Source organism: Perca flavescens, chromosome 14 (assembly GCF_004354835.1).
Source record: "Perca flavescens isolate YP-PL-M2 chromosome 14, PFLA_1.0, whole genome shotgun sequence".
Lineage (NCBI taxonomy): Eukaryota > Metazoa > Chordata > Actinopteri > Perciformes > Percidae > Perca > Perca flavescens.
Window position 1 is genome coordinate 11,351,090 of NC_041344.1, and position 22,115 is coordinate 11,373,204.

The 22,115-nt window shown below is 41.3% G+C and overlaps 1 protein-coding gene across 1 annotated transcript in view; it reads left to right on the plus strand.

Annotated features, from left to right (window-relative positions):
- Positions 1 to 17,541, plus strand: part of nedd9 (neural precursor cell expressed, developmentally down-regulated 9) — a 32,509-nt gene extending 14,968 nt beyond the window's left edge. The window contains exons 3-7 of the mRNA XM_028597939.1: positions 10,590 to 10,688; positions 11,591 to 11,716; positions 13,134 to 14,309; positions 14,914 to 15,003; positions 16,526 to 17,541. Of these exons, the coding sequence (XP_028453740.1) occupies positions 10,590 to 10,688; positions 11,591 to 11,716; positions 13,134 to 14,309; positions 14,914 to 15,003; positions 16,526 to 17,053 (2,019 nt within the window). The 3' untranslated portion in view covers positions 17,054 to 17,541. The remainder of the gene's footprint in view (positions 1 to 10,589; positions 10,689 to 11,590; positions 11,717 to 13,133; positions 14,310 to 14,913; positions 15,004 to 16,525) is intronic.
- Positions 17,542 to 22,115: the final 4,574 nt, after the last annotated feature.

A 22,115-nucleotide genomic window follows, 5' to 3' on the forward strand; every position in this document is an offset into this window, starting at 1 on the left:
CCCCAAACCAATATGCAACTCCACTGTATAGCCTACTACTGACTTACAGTGTACGTCTACATCTGAGGAAGACATTGTACTACTACATTTACCTGACAGAGAACGTTGCAGATTCAGAATTTAATCACAAAATATCACAATGAAAACATGGAGTAATCAGACATTAGCCTCATGGATATATATATATATATAGATATATATACAGTGGGGGAAATAAGTATTTGACCCCTTGCTGATTTTGCAGGTTTGCCCACTTACAAAGAATGCAAAAATCTACAATTTTAATCATATGTACATTCTAACAGTGAAAGACAGAATCCCAAAGAAAATTCCAGAAAATCACATCATATGAATTTATTAAAATTGATAACCATCTGATGAGGAAAAACAAGTATTTGACCCCCTGGACAAACAGCATGTTAATATTTTGTAGAAAAGCCATTATTGGCCAGCACAGATGTCAAACGGTTTTTATAGTTGGTGACAAGGTTTGTGCACATTTCGGCAGGGATGTTGGCCCACCCTCCCTGCAGACAGCCTCCAAATCATTCAGGTTCCGAGGTTGTCGCCTGGCAACTCAAATTTTAAGCTCCCTCCAAAGATTTTCAATCGGATTCAGGTCTGGAGACTGGCTAGGCCACTCCAGAACCTTGATGTGCTTCTTCTTCAGCCACTCTTTTGTTGCTTTGGCGGTGTGCTTAGGGTCGTTGTCGTGCTGAAACACCCATCCTCGACCCATCTTCAGCTCTCTCACTGAGGGAAGGAGATGTCGGTCCAGAATTCCACGATACATGGCCCCGTCCATCCTCCCCTCAATACGATGGAGTTGTCCCGTCCCCTTGGCTGAAAAGCACCCCAAAGCATGATGTTGCCACCACCATGCTTGACGGTGGGGATGGTGTTCTTTGGGTTGTACTCTGTGTTCTTTGCCCTCCAAACACGACGAGTTGAGTTGAGGCCAAAAGTTCTATTTTGGTCTCATCTGACCACATCACCTTCTTCCAGGCCTCTTCTGAGTCGTCCAGGTGGTGAATGGCGAACTTCATGCGGGCCTGTACATGTTTCTTCTTGAGCGGGGGACCTTGCGTGCGCTGCAGGATTTCAATCCATGACGGCGTAGTGTGTGTTACCAACCGTTTCTTTTTGTAACTGTGGTCCCAGCTGCCTTCAGTTGATTCATCAGTTCCCCCTTGTGGTTTTGGGATGATTCCTCACCGTTCGCATGATCAGGGACACCTCACAAGGCAAGATCTTGTGTGGAGGCCCAGACCGAGGAGGTTGGCGGTGGTGTGGTGCTTCTTCCATTTCCTGATAACTGCACCGACAGTTGATCTTTTCTCTCAAGTTGCTTTCCGATTCTCTTGTAGCCCATCCCAGCCTTGTGCAGATCAACAATCTTGTCCCTGATGTCCGTGAAAGAAAGCTTTGGTCTTGCCCATGGTGGTGATGTTGGATGCTGGTTGTTTGGGTGTTGACAGGTGTCTTTTATACAGGTAACAAGGTGAGGCAGGTGTATTTGATGTAGATAATTGGTTCGGATTGGGGCTGTGTCTTAAAGAAAGACTAACTGGCTTGTAGGAGCCAGAATACTTGCTGTTTGTCCAGGGGGTCAAATACTTGTTTTTCCTCATCAGATGGTTATCAATTTTAATAAAGTCATATGATGTGATTTTCTGGAATTTTCTTTGGGATTCTGTCTTTCACTGTTAGAATGTACATATGATTACAATTGTAGATTTTTGCATTCTTTGTAAGTGGGCAAACCTGCAAAATCAGCAAGGGGTCAAATACTTATTTCCCCCACTGTATATATATATATATATATATATATATATATATATATATATATATATATATATATATATATAAAAAATAATACTTTGATCTCCCCTCATCCAATAAAGATAATCCTTATTAGTCCCACAGTGGGGAAACTTGTCATTTTTCAGCAAAATGTGCAAAGTCTGGTTTAAAAAAGGTACCAGATAAACAAGAGTGAGCTCAGTGATCCTTCATTAGAAATAGAAGTCATTGAAAGGTGTGTGCTTAAACACGAGGGAAGAATTTTCCTGTTTATTCAAGCGCTTAACTAGTTTCAGCACCTCAGACCACATCATCCCTCCAGGAGACAGATAATAATTATTATATGCTGGATGAGCTTTTGAAATCCCAAGTCTTCTTTTTTTTTTTTTTTAACAAATCAGCTCCAGCCATCGAGCTAAGGTGTGCATTTTAGTAGGTAAATAGGCAGCAGGCGCCTAAGGCTTAGAGGATTTTGTGTGATTGACTGTGTGATAAAGTCAGTCAGAGCTAAGGGGCAGAGAGGAGAGACCTGCCAATCAACCTGCACACCGTCAACCAACACATCTGACAGGCCTCAAGGCTTACATGAGGAATGGTATTAAAAAGGCTTCAGTGATAACATGGAAAATTAAACCCGCTTCTAATGAGTGTGTATTGTGCTGTAATCATGATATTCGAGAGATTAAATTAAGTCTTGGAGGTTTATCTCCCTCCAATCTGTGGTTATCAAAGTGGTGCAATTTTCAGCGGTTGTTCCTGCTTTTTAATTAGAAAGATTTTGACTGTGTCAGTGTATTGCATGAGTTCGGACAAGGCTCTGTTGTTTTCCAGTGACGTATCTGCCTGTTGGACACAAGCAACATCAGTCCGTGGCCACAGTTGGTTCTGTTAAAGCCAAACATAAATATCTGTTGTGAAAGGTTTATGAAGTGGAAGTTGAAGGAGTTATTTTGGGCATTCAGGGTTCAAAAAGTCCCCTTTTTTGCATAGACAATATAAATTTTGCCTAGCAAGGCTTGGATGGACCTATAGGCTAACTGGTTAAATAATCTGTAAAAATGATACATGGGGCAGTAATTTAGCTCTTTGGTAAAAAGTCAGGGATAAAAACACAAGGAGACGGATATTAACCGTTTGCATTTACTGCTAACAGCGAGCAGAAGCTAACAATTATGTTTTGTAGGAAAATATGATACATTGACATTCTGGGTCAATTAACAACTATTTCTTTGAAGTAATATCTATCCATGTATGAGCTCCAACACAAGTTAGTATACGATTAACCAAGATACCAGGCTTAAGTTTCCCAAACATTTTTGGCTGTCTAGCCTTTCAGGGTGGTTCTTTTCAAAATACATGGATGGATGGGTAAACAGGCCGACTCTCCATTTTTCAACACAAAATTGCACATTTTACTTTTTCAACCTCTTCTAAGTCAAGCTGACCTCAACACATCCCTCTTTTAATTAAATTTAATGAAAAAGTATTGTTGTTTTTGGGAACAAATGCAATCCTCTCTAATCCCATTGATAGCTGAAAACATCTGGGACATAAAGCATGGGATGTCAGAGAAGAGTTGTGCTACTTATTCAATTTTGGTGAAGTTTACAACTGTGGTGATTTGTTTTGCAATGACAAAGCTCTGCCATAGCAGCATTGGCTAAGATTCAGTAATTGGTTTTACCAAACTAATGGACAAAAAGCTAGAATAAGTAAAGATGATGGCCATAATACATAAGCTGATGGCCATGGCACGAGGCTCCTTCCACTTTGAAACTAAGTAATACTGCCTCACACACTATTTGTGAAGATAATTTGTGTTGACATGAAATCCAAACCCTGACCTTTGCTCCTCAAAACACCACTGTTTACTACTGCTTGTCTTTGTGCAGCAGTATTGATGACAGGCTGCAGAGCGTTGACTCACGCTGCATGCAGTGTAAATGGGCCAAGAGCCGATGGAGCTGAAGGGAAAACAACCATTTTCTTGTTGTCAAGTGACACTCACTTGTTTCCCAAATGATTATGGAGACTGATGCAGGCTTCCGAGACTAATAATCCCCTCTCATGTTACTATAAAGCCTCCTGCAGAGAACGGTTTCTGCATGTCCTATGTGTGTGTGTAGTCATGCATGCGCTCTCCTCAGATTTGCATGCGAACCCCGCAGTGCAAATCCAGATTGGCGACTGGTTGTTTTCTCTTCATGTGGTGTGGGGCTCTGGTATATAAAAGGCACACTGAGGTTTTGGTGCTCTCTGGCTCTTTGGTTTGATGCTGCAGCCTTGTCCTTGGGTGACCCTCCTGGGTGAGCTGCCCCCCCCCCTCCCCTCCCCTCCTTCAAGGCCTCTGAGCTGGGACCGTGTGGGACAGATGCCTGGAGCTCTCAGCCACACAAAGAGCCTCCACACATGGACAAGCTTTGTACCGTCTTTTATCAATCTGCTCTTAGAGGCCTGTTTTTCATCTCCGTCTGCTGCTCTTGATTTCCTCTTTCTTCTTTGGCTCTGAAAGGTGTGTCTGTTTCACGCCGTCAGTTTCTCCTCAGTTTCCTCTGACTCAGGCGCTGAGGTCACAGTGTTCAAAGATGGGTTGAGTTCAGAGTTCAAAGATCTCTGCAGAGCTTCTTATCTACTCCTACCAGACGGCCTTTTCATTCCTCACTTCCTGACTTCATGAAGTCTGCTCCTTGTATGGGCCTTTCCTCTATTCACTGTGTCATACCCATAGATCCAATCTGCTCATTGGTGCTATAAAGAGGTAGGGGTGCAACAAAAGGATTAATAAACTCCCACACAACTCAAGGAAGTGCTCCGATAGCCGTTTATGGGATGTAAGGGTGTGCCATCTACCTTGATAAAGGTGCCCTTTTGGAAGTAACCAGGTTATGTGAATTGAATGGCTTCTTTGTTTGCCTGGGACATATTTTCTTGGCCTAATCATGCGCATGACAATCTCAGCACCAGATAAGTGAGTTATTTCTTCCTGGAGCAAGCCAGCTCCTTCAGACGCCCGTCTGCTCGCCATTGTCGCAGTTGTGATAAATCGCTGGCCCATGAGGTTTGACCGGAGGGGGCAAGGTCATAAATCAGTTGTACCAAAAGTGATCTGCTCTGCTCTGTGTGTGCATTCTGAAATGACTTTCTCCCCTTGAAAGTTTTAAAGGAGAGAATGGGATGAAGTAACAGAAGAGGGAACTTTGCAAAAAAGTTATTTTTTAGCTTTAGAGATGGCAACTACTTAAGTTTACATTTACATTGGCATTTTTAATCCAACCAACTGTCCTAAACCAAAAGAGATTCAGTTTCACATCATAGAAGACAAAGAAAATCAGTAAATATTCAAATTTAAAAGCCAACGCAAGTGGACTTTTGGCCTGTTTGGTCGGTCCACCACTTTAATCCAGACTGAAATATCTCAACAACTAATGGATGGATTGCCAGGAAATTTGGTTCAGACATTCATGTTCCTCTTTAGGATGAATTGTAGCAATGTTGGCGATTCCCTGACTTTCCCTTTAGCACCATCATCAAAATGTCAATGTGTCCAAACATTGGTTCATGACTAAATATCTGCAAAACTAATGACATTCCCATAAGCCTCAGCTGTACTTTAGTTCTTATTAGCAAATGTTAGCATGCTAACATGCCAAACTAAGATGGTAAACATACGTTTGGATGGTAGCAAGCCTTCTGATATGCTTAAGTACAGCCTGACAGAGGTGCTAGCATGGCTGGAGACTCAGTGTCTCAGTGTGTTCTCTATTGGTTTATGCTTTCATTTATTACATTTATGCTTTCATTAATTACATTTCTCATTTCACATTATCCTCTTATTTTCTTAGGACTGTCTCGTGATATTTTCTTAGAAAGTAAACCCCCAAATGTCAGACACATCTTTCAACATTAGTTCTTTTCAGATAATCATGCCACTGGATTAAGAAGCCGCTTTGATCAGAGAGGATGAACGATGATTCTTTTTAGTGCTAAAATCAGTGTTCTCTTTTTAATGCTCCTCATTAAGCCCACTGTCTGTTTGGGTTTAGCCACTTGGACGTGTTACAGAGACGGCTGAAAGCCTCACAGGATTCACGAGTTAATTACCTGCATTAATTAGTTTGGCACTTTAATAGGCTGGTGCAGGAACATTATCGAGCAGTTCTGGTCCACAACACTGCGAGAGACATCGTTGTACTGTGATTCAGCAAAGCAGAGAAGGGCAGGTTACTACAGAGCAGAAAAACACCCTACATTTAGGAGATGCAGTCATTTACAAAATACCACTCTTACCTAATTGGCAAGATTAGCATTGGCATCGTTAGATTGGTGCTCTTGAAAGGCACTCAAAAGGTTAACCTGTGCTGACAGAGCCAAAGGTAGAAACCAGCTGGAGGTTGACTGTCAGCATCCAGATGGATGGATAAGAGCACAAAAAAGGAGATGAAGTGATGTGAATATGGAGATGGATGGATGAAATTAAATAAAGTGCCACTTTGACTGCAATGTCATTGTCACCGTCTTTTATAAGCTGACCTCGGTGAAAAGCCTCGTTAGGCTTGTTGATTTGTGTCAGCGGGCACATAAGCAGGGGGAAGTGGTTGGTTGCATGTCTATGTAACCAATGAAAAGGTGTGACATGATGAATTACTTTTAAAACACACACAAGGTGCCATAACTCACCCTTAGACAATATTGCAGAAATGAACAATGCCAGGGCTGAAAACAATGACATAACGTTATATACTCAAACCTTTCAGTGACAACTTGAGGCCTGAGTGGAAACATCTGCTATTGGTACCATGTATTTCTCCACAAGTGGGTTTCAGGTCTTATTTTAATATGACCTAAATGCAGGCAAAACCACCTATAAACTGTCAAACCGATGATCGGAGCTATGAAGCCATACTTGTATTGCACCATTCAACAAGTGCTTTACATAAAAAAGGCATTGACAAGATAAAAGGAAACTCAATGCACTATAAAAAGAAATAAATAGGATTTAAAAATAAAAGATAAATTGATTTGAAATAGAATGGACGTTTGTTGCACACATACGGTGCATAAAAAAAAACAATGCTGCTTCTTCAAGTTTAGTTTTGACTTTGACACTAAGTTGGAGGGAAATGTATTTTGTCATTTAACCATTCAGAACTTTATTAACGAATAGAAGTACTTCAAAATCAATTATTTGACACAGGAATTCTAAACTAAATGTTTTCAATGCGACGCACTGCCCATCAGTACGTAAAAGCGCCTATAACAAACTCATGAGGTAGTTGTTGACTTTATGACGACACCTTTTAAATGACTCTGAAGTAAAGCTTCAAGGTCCTACCTGCCAAAACCTGAGCCGGTCAGGATGCTAAGTAAACACGGTATTGCTGAATGAGCCATGAGTCACTCACCAGAACAACGTAGGAGCGTTAACAAGGCATCTATTTGGCTCCTCAGGGCGCTAGTTTAAACCTGATCCCTCTTTAGTTTGCTCTGCCTCCTCCATGAAGGAATCCTAAGAGTCTATCACCTGAGTGGGAGCAAATGTTTGCTCAGTCGCCCAGGCTCTTCATGATGTCATCGGACTCTGAAAAGGGCTGCCATCGCCGCTGCAATGCAAGCGCCAACCTCATTGGATGCTGTAAATATTTACCCACCAGCAATTATAGCTGCGCCGAGCGGCCTCAGTGCAACAGCCTGCTGGGTAAACAGAGGGCGGAGATGGGAAAATAAATGAGCAGTGTGCATCTGGCAGCGGCTGAGAGGAGCCACTGAAGGGACAAGTGCTACTCAAAGCAGTGACATGTACCTGTGGAAAAGGTCACCGAGGTCTTTGGCAGACACCTAGCTGCCATCTGCATGTGACAGCTGAGTCCAGACATCCCCCTCATCATCAGCACACAGGCTCAACCCGCAGGGACAGCAGCCGGGCTAAAGTGACCTTTTACCAAGCATCATTTAGTGAACCGCTAGCTTTCTATCTGCTGTGTCTTACATGCTCTGGTTTTCACAGCCTTTTTCAAAAAATATATAAAACACATTTTATCTTGCAAACAATAAAAATAAAATATGTACAATATTAACAAAGCTCTCAAGCCTTGCAAATAAAACTAAAGAAACTAAGGTACTTAAAAGTAATTATAAATTGTCCAGATTGCAGAAATTTGCTTCACAATTGAGTCATAACTCAGTCAAATCTGAAAACACAGACATACACATTTTTATATTCTGTGTGACTTACACTCCCCAGGGATATCATTAGCTTCAATGTCCACTGCAAATAAACATCCATAAATGTGTTTAAAATATCAATATAGGACGCTTGTTATAAGTCGAGAACCTGCCTGAGAATCATCGTGTTTTTGAAGTTTACTTCAGTATCAACGTATTCAGCGATAGTTGACTGTACATCTATGACTATACCACAAACAGGATCTGCTATAGGTAATTTGGCATCTTAATGGTGACAATTCGCTAAACAGTAAACAAATCTAGGCTTTAAAAAAAGCCGGGCTCAAGCTACTGTAATTAACTGACTCAATGGCAACATGATACTACCTCTTTCCATCCCCTAAAGCCCCTAAAATATGGAAATTGTAGTTCCAAAAACTTCCAAATCGAAGTAAGACAGTTACAAAATCCATTAAAGGGATACGCCACCGTTTGTTGAAATAGGGTTTATCACGGTCTCCCCTAGCTGTAGAAAGGTGGGCCAACGCATTTTTTGTGCATGCATTGTTTTAGTCCGGTGCAACAACGGCACCGCTGCCGCTAGTTAGCTTAGCATAGTGAATGGAATCCTATGTTGCCAGTTAGCATGTTGTGAGTAAAAGTGAGCCAACAAAAGACAAACAAACAACCTAATTACTTGCACCGAGACAAAAAACGCATTGGCCCACCTATCTACAGCCAGGGGAGACTGTGATAAGTCCTATTTCAACAAACGGTGGCGTATTCCTTTAATATAGTATGTTTTTTCCTGTTGCACTGTCACACTTTTGGTAGTAATAAGGGTCAGAAGTGGGCAGTTTTCCCCAATAATGAACATGTTCATAGTGCTATACAGCAAGATGCTACATCCATGAACATATGCCAATAACTTGCACTGTATGCACTATAAAGTAGATCAAACATATTTTTTCCAGTTTTAACAGCCTGGAGTGTGCGAGCAACAGTGCGTGAGAAGAGCCCAAAGCAGCGAGGCTATTTATTCTTCCGCTGGTTTATTTCAGACATGTTTTAAAGCCAACGGTGTACGTTTCAGCTCTGACCCCACAGGCCCCGTTAGGATGATGTATGCACGGACAGGAATGCCAACAATGAAGACCTTAAATTACCACAGCCTTGATCGGACTGGACTTATGAGAACCATATGGACTACTGTTAGTCAGACTCCAGCTCAGATGAATGGCATTCCTTTCCATACTAGGCGACGTACTTTCATTTTCCGTTCCCCTCACTTTCCACCTCGGTTACCTTTTTTCATAAATCTCTTTTGCAAACCCGCCCCCCACTCCTTCTCCTCCTCTCCATCGCTGCTGCTGCTTCCTCAGAAACATTAATCCTGTTCTGAGCTGGCTGAGGCTGCAGCTCCTACTGCTCACGCTCAGATAAATGTACGAGAAATTGTATTAGGATATTAACTCGGCTACACGGCAGGTCATGAGTGGATACTGGGATTTAAGTCTTCACCTCTCTGGAGACTCTCCCTTCTGCCAGGAAGCCATGAGTATAGTTCCTATTTCCGAGCCCTATTAATGAACCCAGTGTGGCTATGGTGGTGCGTGGGGGCAGAGGAGGAGCACTGGGCTCAGAGAAGGACATTCCTAGCATTCCTCTGTCTGTCTGTCTGACGCAGCAAGGAGGTCTGCTTTTAGTGGGACGATGGCGCTGGGAGAGGGGGTGGAAAAAATGGGATTAGGAGGTGTGGAGAGACTGATGAGTCACTGACGGGAAAAGAGGGAAAATGTGGTAAAAAAAATGTGTTTGTTTTCGGGCGGTTTTCCAAGCAGTAATCACCCCATTATTCTAAAGCCCGTCTGAACCACAGTGTTAATATTTCAAAGGTGTGTTAAATCCTACAGCACTAATGCCAGGGTGGTTCATCAATACCAATGACCTAATGATTACTTGACCAGGTCTCAACGCTCACAACCCAGCCAGTACTACGATAAAACTCTCTTCTCATATCCCCTTTTAATCATAAAACAATTCAGATGAAGTCCTTGGGTTTAAAGTCCTTCACTGTTTTTTTACAAAGTGCTGCTGAAGTTTCACTTTTGCTCATTTTATCGCTCAACTGAACCACATTTAGTTTTATGTTTTCTTTAGTTTATATTAGTTTAACTGCAGGATTGTGATATTCTTTTTGTTCCATTGGCTGGAATATAAGCCACCAGTTTTAAGTTCTTTATTCACAGTGAACTCTTGCTCTTTATATTGTGCCAGGATTCGCTGCTTTATATCGTTGTAAATTGAATATGTTTGGCATTTGGACGGTTGGTCGGACAAAACCAGACTTAAAGACTTCACTTTGGGCTCTGACAAATTGTGATGGGCATTTTGTTGACAAAACCAGTAATCAGTCACTTGAAAAAAGAATCAGTAATTAAGATTGTCGGTTAGAGCCCTGTTGAAGTTTTGTTATTTTTGCCCCATGTCCAAAAGTATGAGAGCTGGGTGGCAGGAGGATTGTGTTTGTAATTTGTCTTGAGCACTGCTGTGCCCCGGGTGGGTTTGTTTTTTTTAGTCAGCAGTTCTGATTGTTTGTTTCTCCCCCTGCTGTGATCGGACAGGTGGTGACCCCGACCAGAGTGGGACAGTCGTACACCTTCAGCCCAGGCCAGCACAACCAGCAGGACCTCTATGATGTCCCACCCAGTAGATCACAGGGGGTACGTGTCTCTTGTTCCCACAGCATGTACAGTTTACCCGTATGACCTACTCTGCCTACTTATACATCTGATATTAAAGTCTAATGTAAGTCTAATAATGCAGTTACCCACCAGTGTACATTCTGATTGAGTTCAAAAGGGCATTTTGGGTGAACATGACATACACACACATATACACATACATACATACACACACACACACAAACACACACACACACATATACATATATATACTTAAATTCCTAAAGAATTTAATTATAATTGTAAAACAAAAAATTAAATAAACTGTCTATAAAATCAGTAATTTTAATGGATCATACCAGTGTTTTTCCATGTTTTAACATTTTGATTTTAATTTAATTATTATTTAATTAATGCCTATTTAAGGTTCACTGTGGGGGATTACATAACTCAAAACATATTTCAAGAGATTCAAAAATATCCAAATTACATTCCTACCAAACAAATGAATGGAAGGCAATGGTAGGAAAAATGCATCCAAAAATGTCAAGGTGTATAGCATACAAATACACTGGTTTGGTTCTAAAAATGTCAGTAGTCGACACAGCAGAAATAGTTTGAGGCAAATGCAGCACGAGGTTTGTATTTGTCACTTCTTTGATCTTCAGCATGTTCCGCGTCGGCCACATACCCTGTTCTCTGCGGTGACCTTATTTTCTCAGAAAGGATCCTTGACAGTTGTTTTGTCCTGCCATCTTTTTTTAGCTGATAAACCTCGCAGTTTTATGGCATGTTGCATTATTTAAAGCAAACAAGGTGCAGCTTCTCACAAAATAAAAGGCTGTAATTTACTTTAACCAAATATAAAGTGATGTGCTCAGAACCCATACCATACGTAAACCCTTATTTGGTGTTTATTTGATTTTCTGTTCATGTTTCAGGTGTACGATATTCCACCTGGTCAGATGTTTCCTGGTGCCAGAAACCAAGGAGTTTATGATGTTCCTCCGTCTCAAATGGACCTCAGGATACAAGGCGTTTACGACATACCTCCCTCTTCACAAGGGGTAAGAGAACATTTCAACAACTGGTACATCTTCCACCACAATGATTAGTCAGACACTGCGTTTATTTCAGTCAAATAAAGTTTGATTTAAGGAAGTAGTGGCTGCTTAAGTTATTTATTGATAAAGTTCCTAGTATTTCTCTTGAATTGTCTGCAATAAATGAATAATACGTCAAATGTCATATTTAAGACATTCTTGCGGCGGCACTAAATGAAAGCTTTGCCTGCCAGGAGAGTTAAACCAAAAACTTTATGAGTAGTTCTGTGTCTGAACTCAAAAAAGTCAAGGACATAACTCTTCTCTCTCCAAACCCTCTAAGATTTCACCAGACTTCCAGACCCGACCAGGCAGAGAGCCATCAGTTTGTTTGTAATAACCTGAAATATGCTGGGACCTGTTATTTGCGTCGTTCTTAATCACAGTTTTGGGCAGGCTTGTGTAGCTGTAAAGAGTGCATTTCAAGGCTGATGGAAATCACTTTTTATTCACCCACTGCGCTCCCATCATGCTCTGTGCCATAAATGTCACACTCTCTGCTCAGTCAAGTTAGTGGGAGGTTAAAGCTTTATGTTACTCTGCATTAGAGGAAGGGATCAAAGCAAGAAACTACGAGGATTTAATTGTGGTATGTACAGATAGCCAGAAGGTCTTTCACTTCCTCAATGTCTAACTGCAGTACAAACTGTATCTGGTGAAAACCTGCCAACATTCAGTGTGTTTACAGTAGACTTCTTCCAGCAAGCTGATTTCTTACATGTCATATAAACATTTCCTGATCGGGGTAAGGGAGTGAAGAAACCTGATTTCCCCAGGTAGATTTTCTCCTGGACAATGATGGTGTGGGTTTCTATCTTATTGTTTTTTACAATTAAAAGACTGAGAAAGTAACAGCACAGAGACTGAATGAGAAGAGGGAGAGATTATAACAGAGAGTGGAGTGATGCCTCCTTGTATTTAAAATAATTAAATCCGAAGTCAGACTAAAAAGGTCGCCTCTAGAAGTCTAAATAAGTCATGAATATTTCACTATTTATGAAATTCAGACACAATCATGCTATGAGAAATAGCTCTGCTCTGTCTGTGGCTTGTCTCTTTCAACGTCTACAGTTAAAAATTAGAAAGCCATGGTTTCAATATAATGTCAGGGGGCTGATGGGTTCTCTTGATGAATGACTAGAAGAAACAGGAGTTGTGTTTTAGTGTGGCTGATTTTAATTGTAAAGCCTGGGACGGAAGTTTTTTTGTTTGCAAAGTAATGTTCATGTCAACACCATTTTTTTTTAGGTCTTATAAGTCCATGTGGGCTGGGCACTTATGCACGTATGTGCATAACACAATAAATAATACAAACGGTGATTGTGCTCCGCGATTTTGAATTTGCACTGGATGTAAAACTAATGATTGTCCTCTCCTGCAGGTCTACTCGGTGCCTCCTTGCAGGAACAACCCCGCCCTGCAGGAGGGAAACTACGACTTCCCGCAGCCTCTCAAGCACAAGCAGGAAGGAATCTACGACGTACCGCCACCGGCCCTCACCAAACCCACACAGAGTCCCCAGTCGAATTATGATTTCCCTCCTAGCGTGGAGCCTCCTGCTCATCACCAACACCCAAATACCAACAGCAACGAAGGCATTTATGACGTGCCTCCACCCGCCCTTCATTTGGCGGCGGGGTCCCAGAGGGACATATACGACATCCCCCGGGGCATGCAGCCCTCCCAGCACAGAGCCTCGCCCGCCGACAGAGACGGAAGCAAAGGTATATACGACATTCCCGCTCAGGATGCTCGTGCAGTAGCAGACGTGACAGACGGCGTGAACCGCCTGTCGATCTCCAGCACCGGCAGCACACGCAGCAGCATGTCCACCTCCTCGTCCTCCACGGGCTCCAGCTCGGAGGGCCGCCTGGCTCTGGATGTGGACGCTGCTGTGCAGAGGTTGTACCGCCTGCAGCAGGCCGTGGAGGCCTCAGTCGCGGCTTTACATTCTATGGCAGCTTCCCCTCACTGGAGGACTTTCCCCTTCATGGAGCGGCACGCTAATGACATCCGCACAGTGCTGGACAGGGTCCGGGCTGCCCTGGGGGACTTTGTTGTGTTTGGTAGAGGGGCTGCAGTGAACGCCACAGCTCTATCAGACTCCAGCCTGCACAGTAAGCTGAGACGGCAGCTGGGACGCCTGGAGGACTCGCAGCAGATCCTCCTGCAGATCTACCAAGTCCTGGAGAACTGCAGCTGGGCTCTGAACGCCCTAGCGTCGTCTGGCAAGCACCACACCAAGAGCGACGACCTGGATCGCTTCGTCATGGTTTCCAGGACGGTTCCCGATGACACCAAGCAGCTGGCGTCCACGATAGGCAGCAGTGCTGAGCTGCTGTTCAGGCGGACGCACATGAACGGGTCTCTCTCTGCCGGGAGCACACCGGATGAGAACATGATCCACCCGCTCACCTCCCCCTCCTCTGATAACGACAACTACGGAGGCCAGACCAAACCCTTCCCCGTGCCCTCCAGCCAAGACAAAGAGAACATGAACAACAGCGAGAAGTGTGTGAAAAGCTGGATGGAGGACTACGATTATGTACATCTGCAGGTAAATCCTCACAGTGAGAAAAAAAAAAAGTGTTGAGTTTTTTTAATTGTTTTGTTTAAAAACGAGAACATTTTGTGCCGTCAAGCAAGCAAGTGTTGCTTTTAGCCCCTTGATTCTCAAAGTCCTATTACTCAACTGGAAATTCTGAACTTTTTTGTGACTTGACCCGTCACTTCAGCGGTGGGTGGCAATTTCCGGAACCCAAGTATTGGATGAGCCTCAGTCAGCTCATCTCTTTATTTTACCCATGGTCCATTTGGGGCATTTTTTGTTAACCAAAATGTCCTTTTTTTATACTAAAACTAGAAGTTTAGAAATGGGTAAATCCTACACTTAGTGGCTTTAATATACGGCCTGTCTTGTTTCTGTGAAATCGTCATGTCAATTTTGCATATACTGTAAATATAGCCTTTATACCAAAGATTTAATGTAGCAAATGTCCTGCGATTTTCAATCCTTCTGTTTAAGTCTCATTCCATTATAGTCTTTATGTCCACTGACTTTTTATGAGTCTAATCCATGAAGGATGTATTGAAAAGTCAAAGCCGGACTGTGTGAGTACCTTTTTGAATGCCTCTTCTCATCTACTCCGCTTCCTCCACAGGGCAAAGAAGACTTTGAACGTCAGCAGAAGGAGCTGTTGGACAAAGAAGACATCATCAAGCAGAGTCAAGTCCAGCTGGGCCAGGAACAGGTGAGCCTCTCGCTTTCTTTTTCAGACAATGAGTATGTTTACATGCACACCAATATTCCACTATAATTCCGAATAGGACAATATTCCGAATTTGATACAGGTCACGTAAACAGCATATTCTGGTTGGATATTCTAAATAAAGTCTTTTTCCAAATATAGCATTTTCCAATTAAGACGTGGGGTATTCCGGTATTATTCGGGTTTTAGAGGCATCCTTTGGACATGTATACAGCACATTCGGGAATATGAATCTCAGTCGGGGTTTTTACCGCGGTTTACGGCCTCTTGCCGGTTTACGGTCAGCTCTGTGCGTTGCTATGGTTGCTGTACACAAACCAACCAGTCAACAGTTTGCTGCAAAGGCTGCAGACCCGATAAGAAGGAGAAACACAGCTACTTTTAAACATTATCAAAGACTTGGATATCAACAGCTTTTTGGATATGCGCACACATCGCTACGCCGACATTTTCAAGAAGCTGATTGAAGGAATGAAAGAGGGACGCTGTGTTCGCACGGTCCAACAAGTCCATCACCGCTGGTAAACTTTGAAAAAAAAAATTAAAAAATCAGGAATATTAGTGGAATATTTACTTTCATTAGCCATGTAAACAGCTTAGTCAGAATATTGTCTTTTTTGGAGTGTTGCACTGGATTCTATATTATCAATCATACATGTTTTTATATTCATATACCATCAGATACACACAGCCGTTGACCTTTAGGGTCTCATAGGTGCAGTGACTTTGAGAGACAAACAGAGTCAAACATTTGGAGCCTTTTTTTGCAGCCAGATGCCACCTCATAGCCTTACACGTGATAAAAACAAGCAGAAAATCCTCATATTGGAGAAGCTGGAACCTGAAAATATTTGGCATTTTTGCTTGAAAAATAACTGAAACGATTACAATTACAAAAAGAATTCCACCACTTAACATGTACTATTTCCTTCTGATGTTACAAAGTACATTTACTCAAATACTGTCCTTAAGTACGAGTTTGAGGTATTTGTACTTAACTATTTCCACTGTATACCACTCCACTGCAATTTGGAAGCCAATATTGTCCTTTTTACTCCACTACATTTATTTGATAACTTTAGTTACTATTTACTTTACAGATTTATATTATTAATAGAAAATACAAATTTACTAATAAATTATAGATATATTGTAGGTTGAACTTCCCAGCATTATCTAAATTACAATTAGCTCCACCTTTACCAGCAGCAACAATAAAGAGATGCATACATTAATTCATCACTAATTATAATCCAGTAATATAATATGATTCTAAAATGGGCTGTTCTGCAGAGTACTTTTATTTGTGGTACTTTAAGTACTTTTTACTTTAGTAAAGTTTTGCTTGCAGGACTTTTACTTGTACAACAACAGTAACAGTATTTCTACAGTGTAGTATTGCTACTTTTACTTCAGTAAAAGATCGGAGTACTTCTTTCACCGCTGTACACCGCTGTACACAAGCAAGCTCGGACAATAATCTCAGTCCTGTCGCCCCTCACAGATCAATCAGTTCAAGAAGCTGGAGCAGGACGTGATCAAACCGGTGGAGAACGACGTCACACAGTGGATTTCACACTCGGGCAAAACCTCGGCCTCCCTCTCGGAGTCCCCCTCCACCCCCGTGTGCGCTCGGGACCGCCAGCTGCTCGGCTTCTACTCCGAGCAGTGCGAGCAGCACTTTGTTACGCTCCTCAGCGCCGTGGACGCCTTCTTCGGCTGCGTCAGCGCCGGGCAGCCTCCTCGCATCTTTGTGGCGCACAGCAAGTTTGTCATCCTCAGCGCCCACAAACTGGTCTTCATCGGAGACACTCTGTCCAGGCAGGCCGCGGCGCCTGATGTGGCCAACAGGGTGATGAACTCCAGTAACGTGTTGTGTGACTTGTTGAAGACTGTCGTGGCTGCCACTAAAACGGCCGCCCTGAACTACCCGAACACAGCTGCCATCCAGGAGATGGTGGACCGAGTCACGGATCTCTCACATCACGCTCAGCAGTTCAAAGAACAGCTGCTGCAACTGGCCAATTTGTGATTTCCAACTAGTACATTTCACCACAGACTCCATGTGTACATTAATCTAGCATAAATATATATATTTACAATAAATATATATACATATATATATATATATATTGTTCTTCGTCTTTAAGTTTTGGATGTTGTAAAAAGTCTGTTCTGTAAATATTTGCTATATTTTTGTGTAGATTGTTTTATATTATGGTATTATGGTATGAATATATCTATATATATATATATATCTATATATATATAGATATATATATGTAGATGCAGTATTGGTGTCTCTGTAGGAGTATGTAGACATTCATAACATTCCTGTCGCATATTATCAAGCACCTTATGAGATGTCATGTGTTTTTCATTTTTATGACTGTAGAGTGTCGATGTGTCTTACTGCTGGGTGTGACCGTAAATCTCCTTGTAAAATCATGTTAATGTCGATGTGTGTGTTTGCGTGTGTGGAGCTCTCCACAAAGTAAAGGATTGTTCTTAAACATGAAACTGTGTCCTTTTAATTTATCCGACTTAACAGATGTGTTATAGTTAAAGAGGAATGCGTTATTTGTGATAGTTTTACTTTAATGCACAAAATTGTGAACTTGGCTTGGATGTTAGGAAAGGTCAGATTATGTAGGCCACAAGGAAATAATTAAATTCTAAACATTTCACCGGGATCACAGATCATTTTAATGCTAAATTGTAAATATTCACCACTCACAGAAATGCATTCATGTCCAGGTAAACACTTTCTTAGATGTTATAGGCAATGTTTATAAACTGAAATTCTAAATAATTTAAAGGCTTACAAGTTTTGCCAGAGTCTGATGAAGACCATGAGATGCAGCTGAAAGCTCTGGCAAAACTAAACATTGTGGATTTGCATTTGAGCAGTAAAGACTGTTGTTTTAGGCTCTGGCAAAAATAAATAAATAACTTCCAACAAAGGGACCGTGAGTTAGGTCTTTAAATTTGGGTGATGGCACCATTTCAGTGCTAAGAAACCGAATTTACAAGAGTTCATTCATCCAAAGTATGACTCAGCAGTTAATACATTTTCAAATAAAATATCATTGCAGATTTTAGGGTTTTTCTGTAACTGTGGTAGCCCAACGTCTTGTCAAACTCAATCACATCCTCGTGGACGCCTGCGGGATGTTTTTGATTTCAAGTCATATCTGATCAGAGTGGTACCCTCTAATCTTAAGAAGAGGGTCGGTTAAAGATGGCAGCTGGATAAAGTGCCTGTGCCAAATAATTCTTCACTTTCCTCGCAGAACATTAGATAGGACACACGGAGAATAATGAGGGGCAAGTAAAGGACAGTCACAGTACATATGTTCTGGACCGTGAGAAACATTTACAGAGTGACCTGATCAGCTGCAACACCTTTTTCTCTAATATTAATGTACAGAAACAGCCTCTTGAGGACAAAGTTTGAGGCTTGGGTGTGTAGAACTACAGTAACTGGCTGTAGGATACAACTAAAAACAGCCTGGTTGTTCACGTGCCCCTCTTTCATTATACCCTGAGTGAAATATAGTCTTTCCCTGTGGAGAAAAAGCTGCTATATAGATAGATTGATGTGTGAAGAAGAGGTGACCACAGTGAGACTTCAACTCCAAATCAGAAAATCTCATTAAAAATCCTTCAAGCTCACACAGACTGGCACTTACAAGCAATCCAACTGCTTTTATTATTCACTGCATCCCACTTTGAGCTCTCCAGGGAGATGAGAAAGAAAGGAATTTGCAATGACTTTAAAAGAGGGTTCCCATTAACACTAACTGCAGGCAGACATGGTAAATCAGGAGATGTCTGGTCCATTTTACAAGTCTGGTTCAGACATATTGTCTGCTAATCTGCTCTGCGGAGAGCAGGAAATACAGAAGCAGTGAAATTAAGAAAAAGTAATTTTAAGTAACAGATTTAAATTTAATAGATTTAATTAGCTCCACCTTTAACAGCTGCACCATTAAAGTGATGTACAAATGAATCCATCAATAACTATAAATCCAGTAATATTATGCAGGTTATATTATTCTGAAATGGGTCATTCTGCATAATGAGTACTTTTACTTTTGGTACTTTTTGTATATTTTTTATGCTAACCTTTGTACTTTTACTCCTGAATTCAAAATATTACTTTTACTAAAGTAATATTTTGAATTCAGGAGTTTTACTTTTTTACTTTTACATTAAGTAACATATGAATTTCTTCCACTAGTGCATCTCAGGACAAACAGTGGCTCTAAACGGGAGAGAAATTTTGAGAAAAAGCTTTTGGCTGATTAATGCTTGAGACCATGGGGAAAGATTGGTGAGTCAATGAGGTATTTTAGTCCTGGCAGCTCGAACACATCCACTCGGGCCAGAACACACAGTCCTGGGCTTCTGTGTGTGTTTTGTCACCAGGGGCAGCGTGCCAAACATCTCATAAATTGCTGTCTTTGGTTGACCAAAATTACACAAGGTGCTGCAGAAATGGAGCGCTGAAGCTGCATTTTGCTGAATCCCCTGGAGCAGCTGTCTCCACGCTCCCCGATGAGATACTGTCTAGTCGGGCCGAGAAACAGCTAACAGGTGCTGAGACTGCTGAGATGGAAATTAAGCAGCGATATACAAGAGCAGCAGCAATCAAAAAGTCAGCTGCTCACCTGTCTGTTGAGTGAACAAACAGTGAAAGGTCATCGGAGAGGTAATGTGTAATACCTGCAGCCAACAACAGGAGCTGAGGACTAAGCTTGCTGTGTATATATATATATAGAGAGAGAGAGAGAGAGAGAGAGGCGAGAGAGGAGCACTGGAGAGTCTACGTCATTTCCTTGGTTTACCACAATCATTTCCTGTGAAGTATTTGCAGGCTCTGAAATTACAGCTTCTTAGCTCAGCAGGGCCTCCTTTTTTTCTGAAAAAGCTTCCCCAGCTGCAGGCAGAATCACTCTGAGGTAGCGGTGGCATCATTAGTATGAATAAAACTATCAGTGAAGGTTTGCCTCAAAGTCAGTTTACTGTTAAGGGTGGTTTCTTAATTTTCTGCATGCGTTTCCAGTAGATGATGGATGCAGGATGCGCTTGGATGAGTGGATTCTCAACATTTGAGTCATACCACAGTAAAATGTATCAATTTAAATAAAGAAGATGCATGTCTTCTTTGTATGTAATTAGATGTGTTCTTGCAGCGGTGGATGAATTACTAAAGTAGCAATAGACAGTGAAGAAATACTCTGCTACAAGTAAAAGTCCTGCATTTAAAATTTTACTTAAATACACTTCTCAAAATCAGTAATGGAAAGTAATTTAGCACATTTACTCAAGTACTGTACTTGAGCACAATTTTGAGGTACTAGCACTTTATGTACTTTACTGCGTAATTCCAATTTCTGCTACTTTATTGTTGTACACATTAATGCATCAATAATCATAATCCAATAATATACGCTAGTCTGAGGTGGGCCATTCTTCATAGTTTCACTTTTGGTACTTTTAAGTATATTTTAATGCTAATACTCAAGTAAAATCTTAAATGCAGAACTTTTACTTGTAACAGTACACTGCGGTATTGCTACTGCATTAATGTTTACTTAAGTGTTGCAGCTGAAAAAGGTGGAGCTAATTTAACAAATGTTATACACTGACAGGTTTTTAATAACGCACCATACTTTAGATTATTTAATTTTTAAATCATCTTAATCTGCACAGCTACTACAGCGGTCGGATAGATGAAGTTTATCCTATTGAGTAAATGTATTTATTTACTGTAAATATAAAGTTATAACTGCAGATTATTAATTTGTTGTTGCAGACATGAGTGAAATGATAATTTGAGTTTAAAAAAAAAAAAAGCTGACTGACAGAAAAGGGACTTATAGAAAAACACGAGCTCTGGGGAAATTCACTACATTTGAGCTTTGAATAGTGCCCATATAGATCATTTAAATTTGATTTAATCCTGTAGGATTCACTGTGCTACGTGATGTTTGCAGTCACAACTATTGCATCCTGGTGTTGCAATAAGCACAAGCACTAGGAATACGCTAATGACCCTTGGGGCTGAAATGGATTAAGCCTTGTCAAAGATAAATGGTATTTTAAAGCTAGACAGACTCAAAATTGCATTATACATACAGTAGATTAATCCACTGCATGGAGTTTTGGGGCAGTAATTTATGGTAGCAATCAGCCAGCAGAGCTTAAAGGGTACAGAGACAAGTAAGCAGAGGAGTCTGCACGTGTGTTTTTTGTGTTAAGTTTTATTTATAGTATATTTTTTGCATGTTTAAGCAGCTGTTCGGTCTCTGAATTCCACTCACAATCTAATCAGCTGCACTGTCTGTTGCAGCATATTAGATACACTTCAAAAACCATTTACTAATAAACTGGGTAAATAAACTATTGATAATCAGCTCTAGTTAGTTATATTTTCCTTTTGCCTTCACAACTGATGATCACTAAAAAGTAAAATAGTTGCATTTCAATCTAGTTTTAAGTTAAAAAACAAAAAAGATGCAGCTGAAAGGATTTTATTCTTGATCCACATGGATTAATACACAAATACTGAATAGACTACAGACCAGTGATTCAACATGTACTGGACCACCTTGCTCAGTTGATGAGTTTCCATTTTGAACTGCGATAGTGTAGTTAGGGTGGTTTTTCTTCTCTTTTTTTTGGTAACAGTGCAATACTGCCACCTTGTGCTTAAACTCTAGGAGGTCAAAGAAACTGACATCACATGGTCATTTGTGACATTTATTTGAAGTATTCAGTCCCTAAACTTTGTAAGTAGCTGAAGCAACTCAGGCATGCGACTGCAGCCTTGAGTCGCCTTTGGTATGAGGCCATAACGTTTTGCACACCTGGATTTTGGGGAATTTTCTGCCATACTTCTCTGCAGATCCTCTCTAGCTCCGTCAGGTTGGATGGGGACCGGCGGTGGACGGCCATTTTCAGATCTCTCCAGAGATTTTTGATTAGATTCAAGTCCGGCCTCTGGCTGGCCCACTCGAGGACGGTTTTGTCCCTAAGCGGTGATGAGCGGTGCCTGGTGTCCTACAGACGTGACGCTAGAAGCTAAG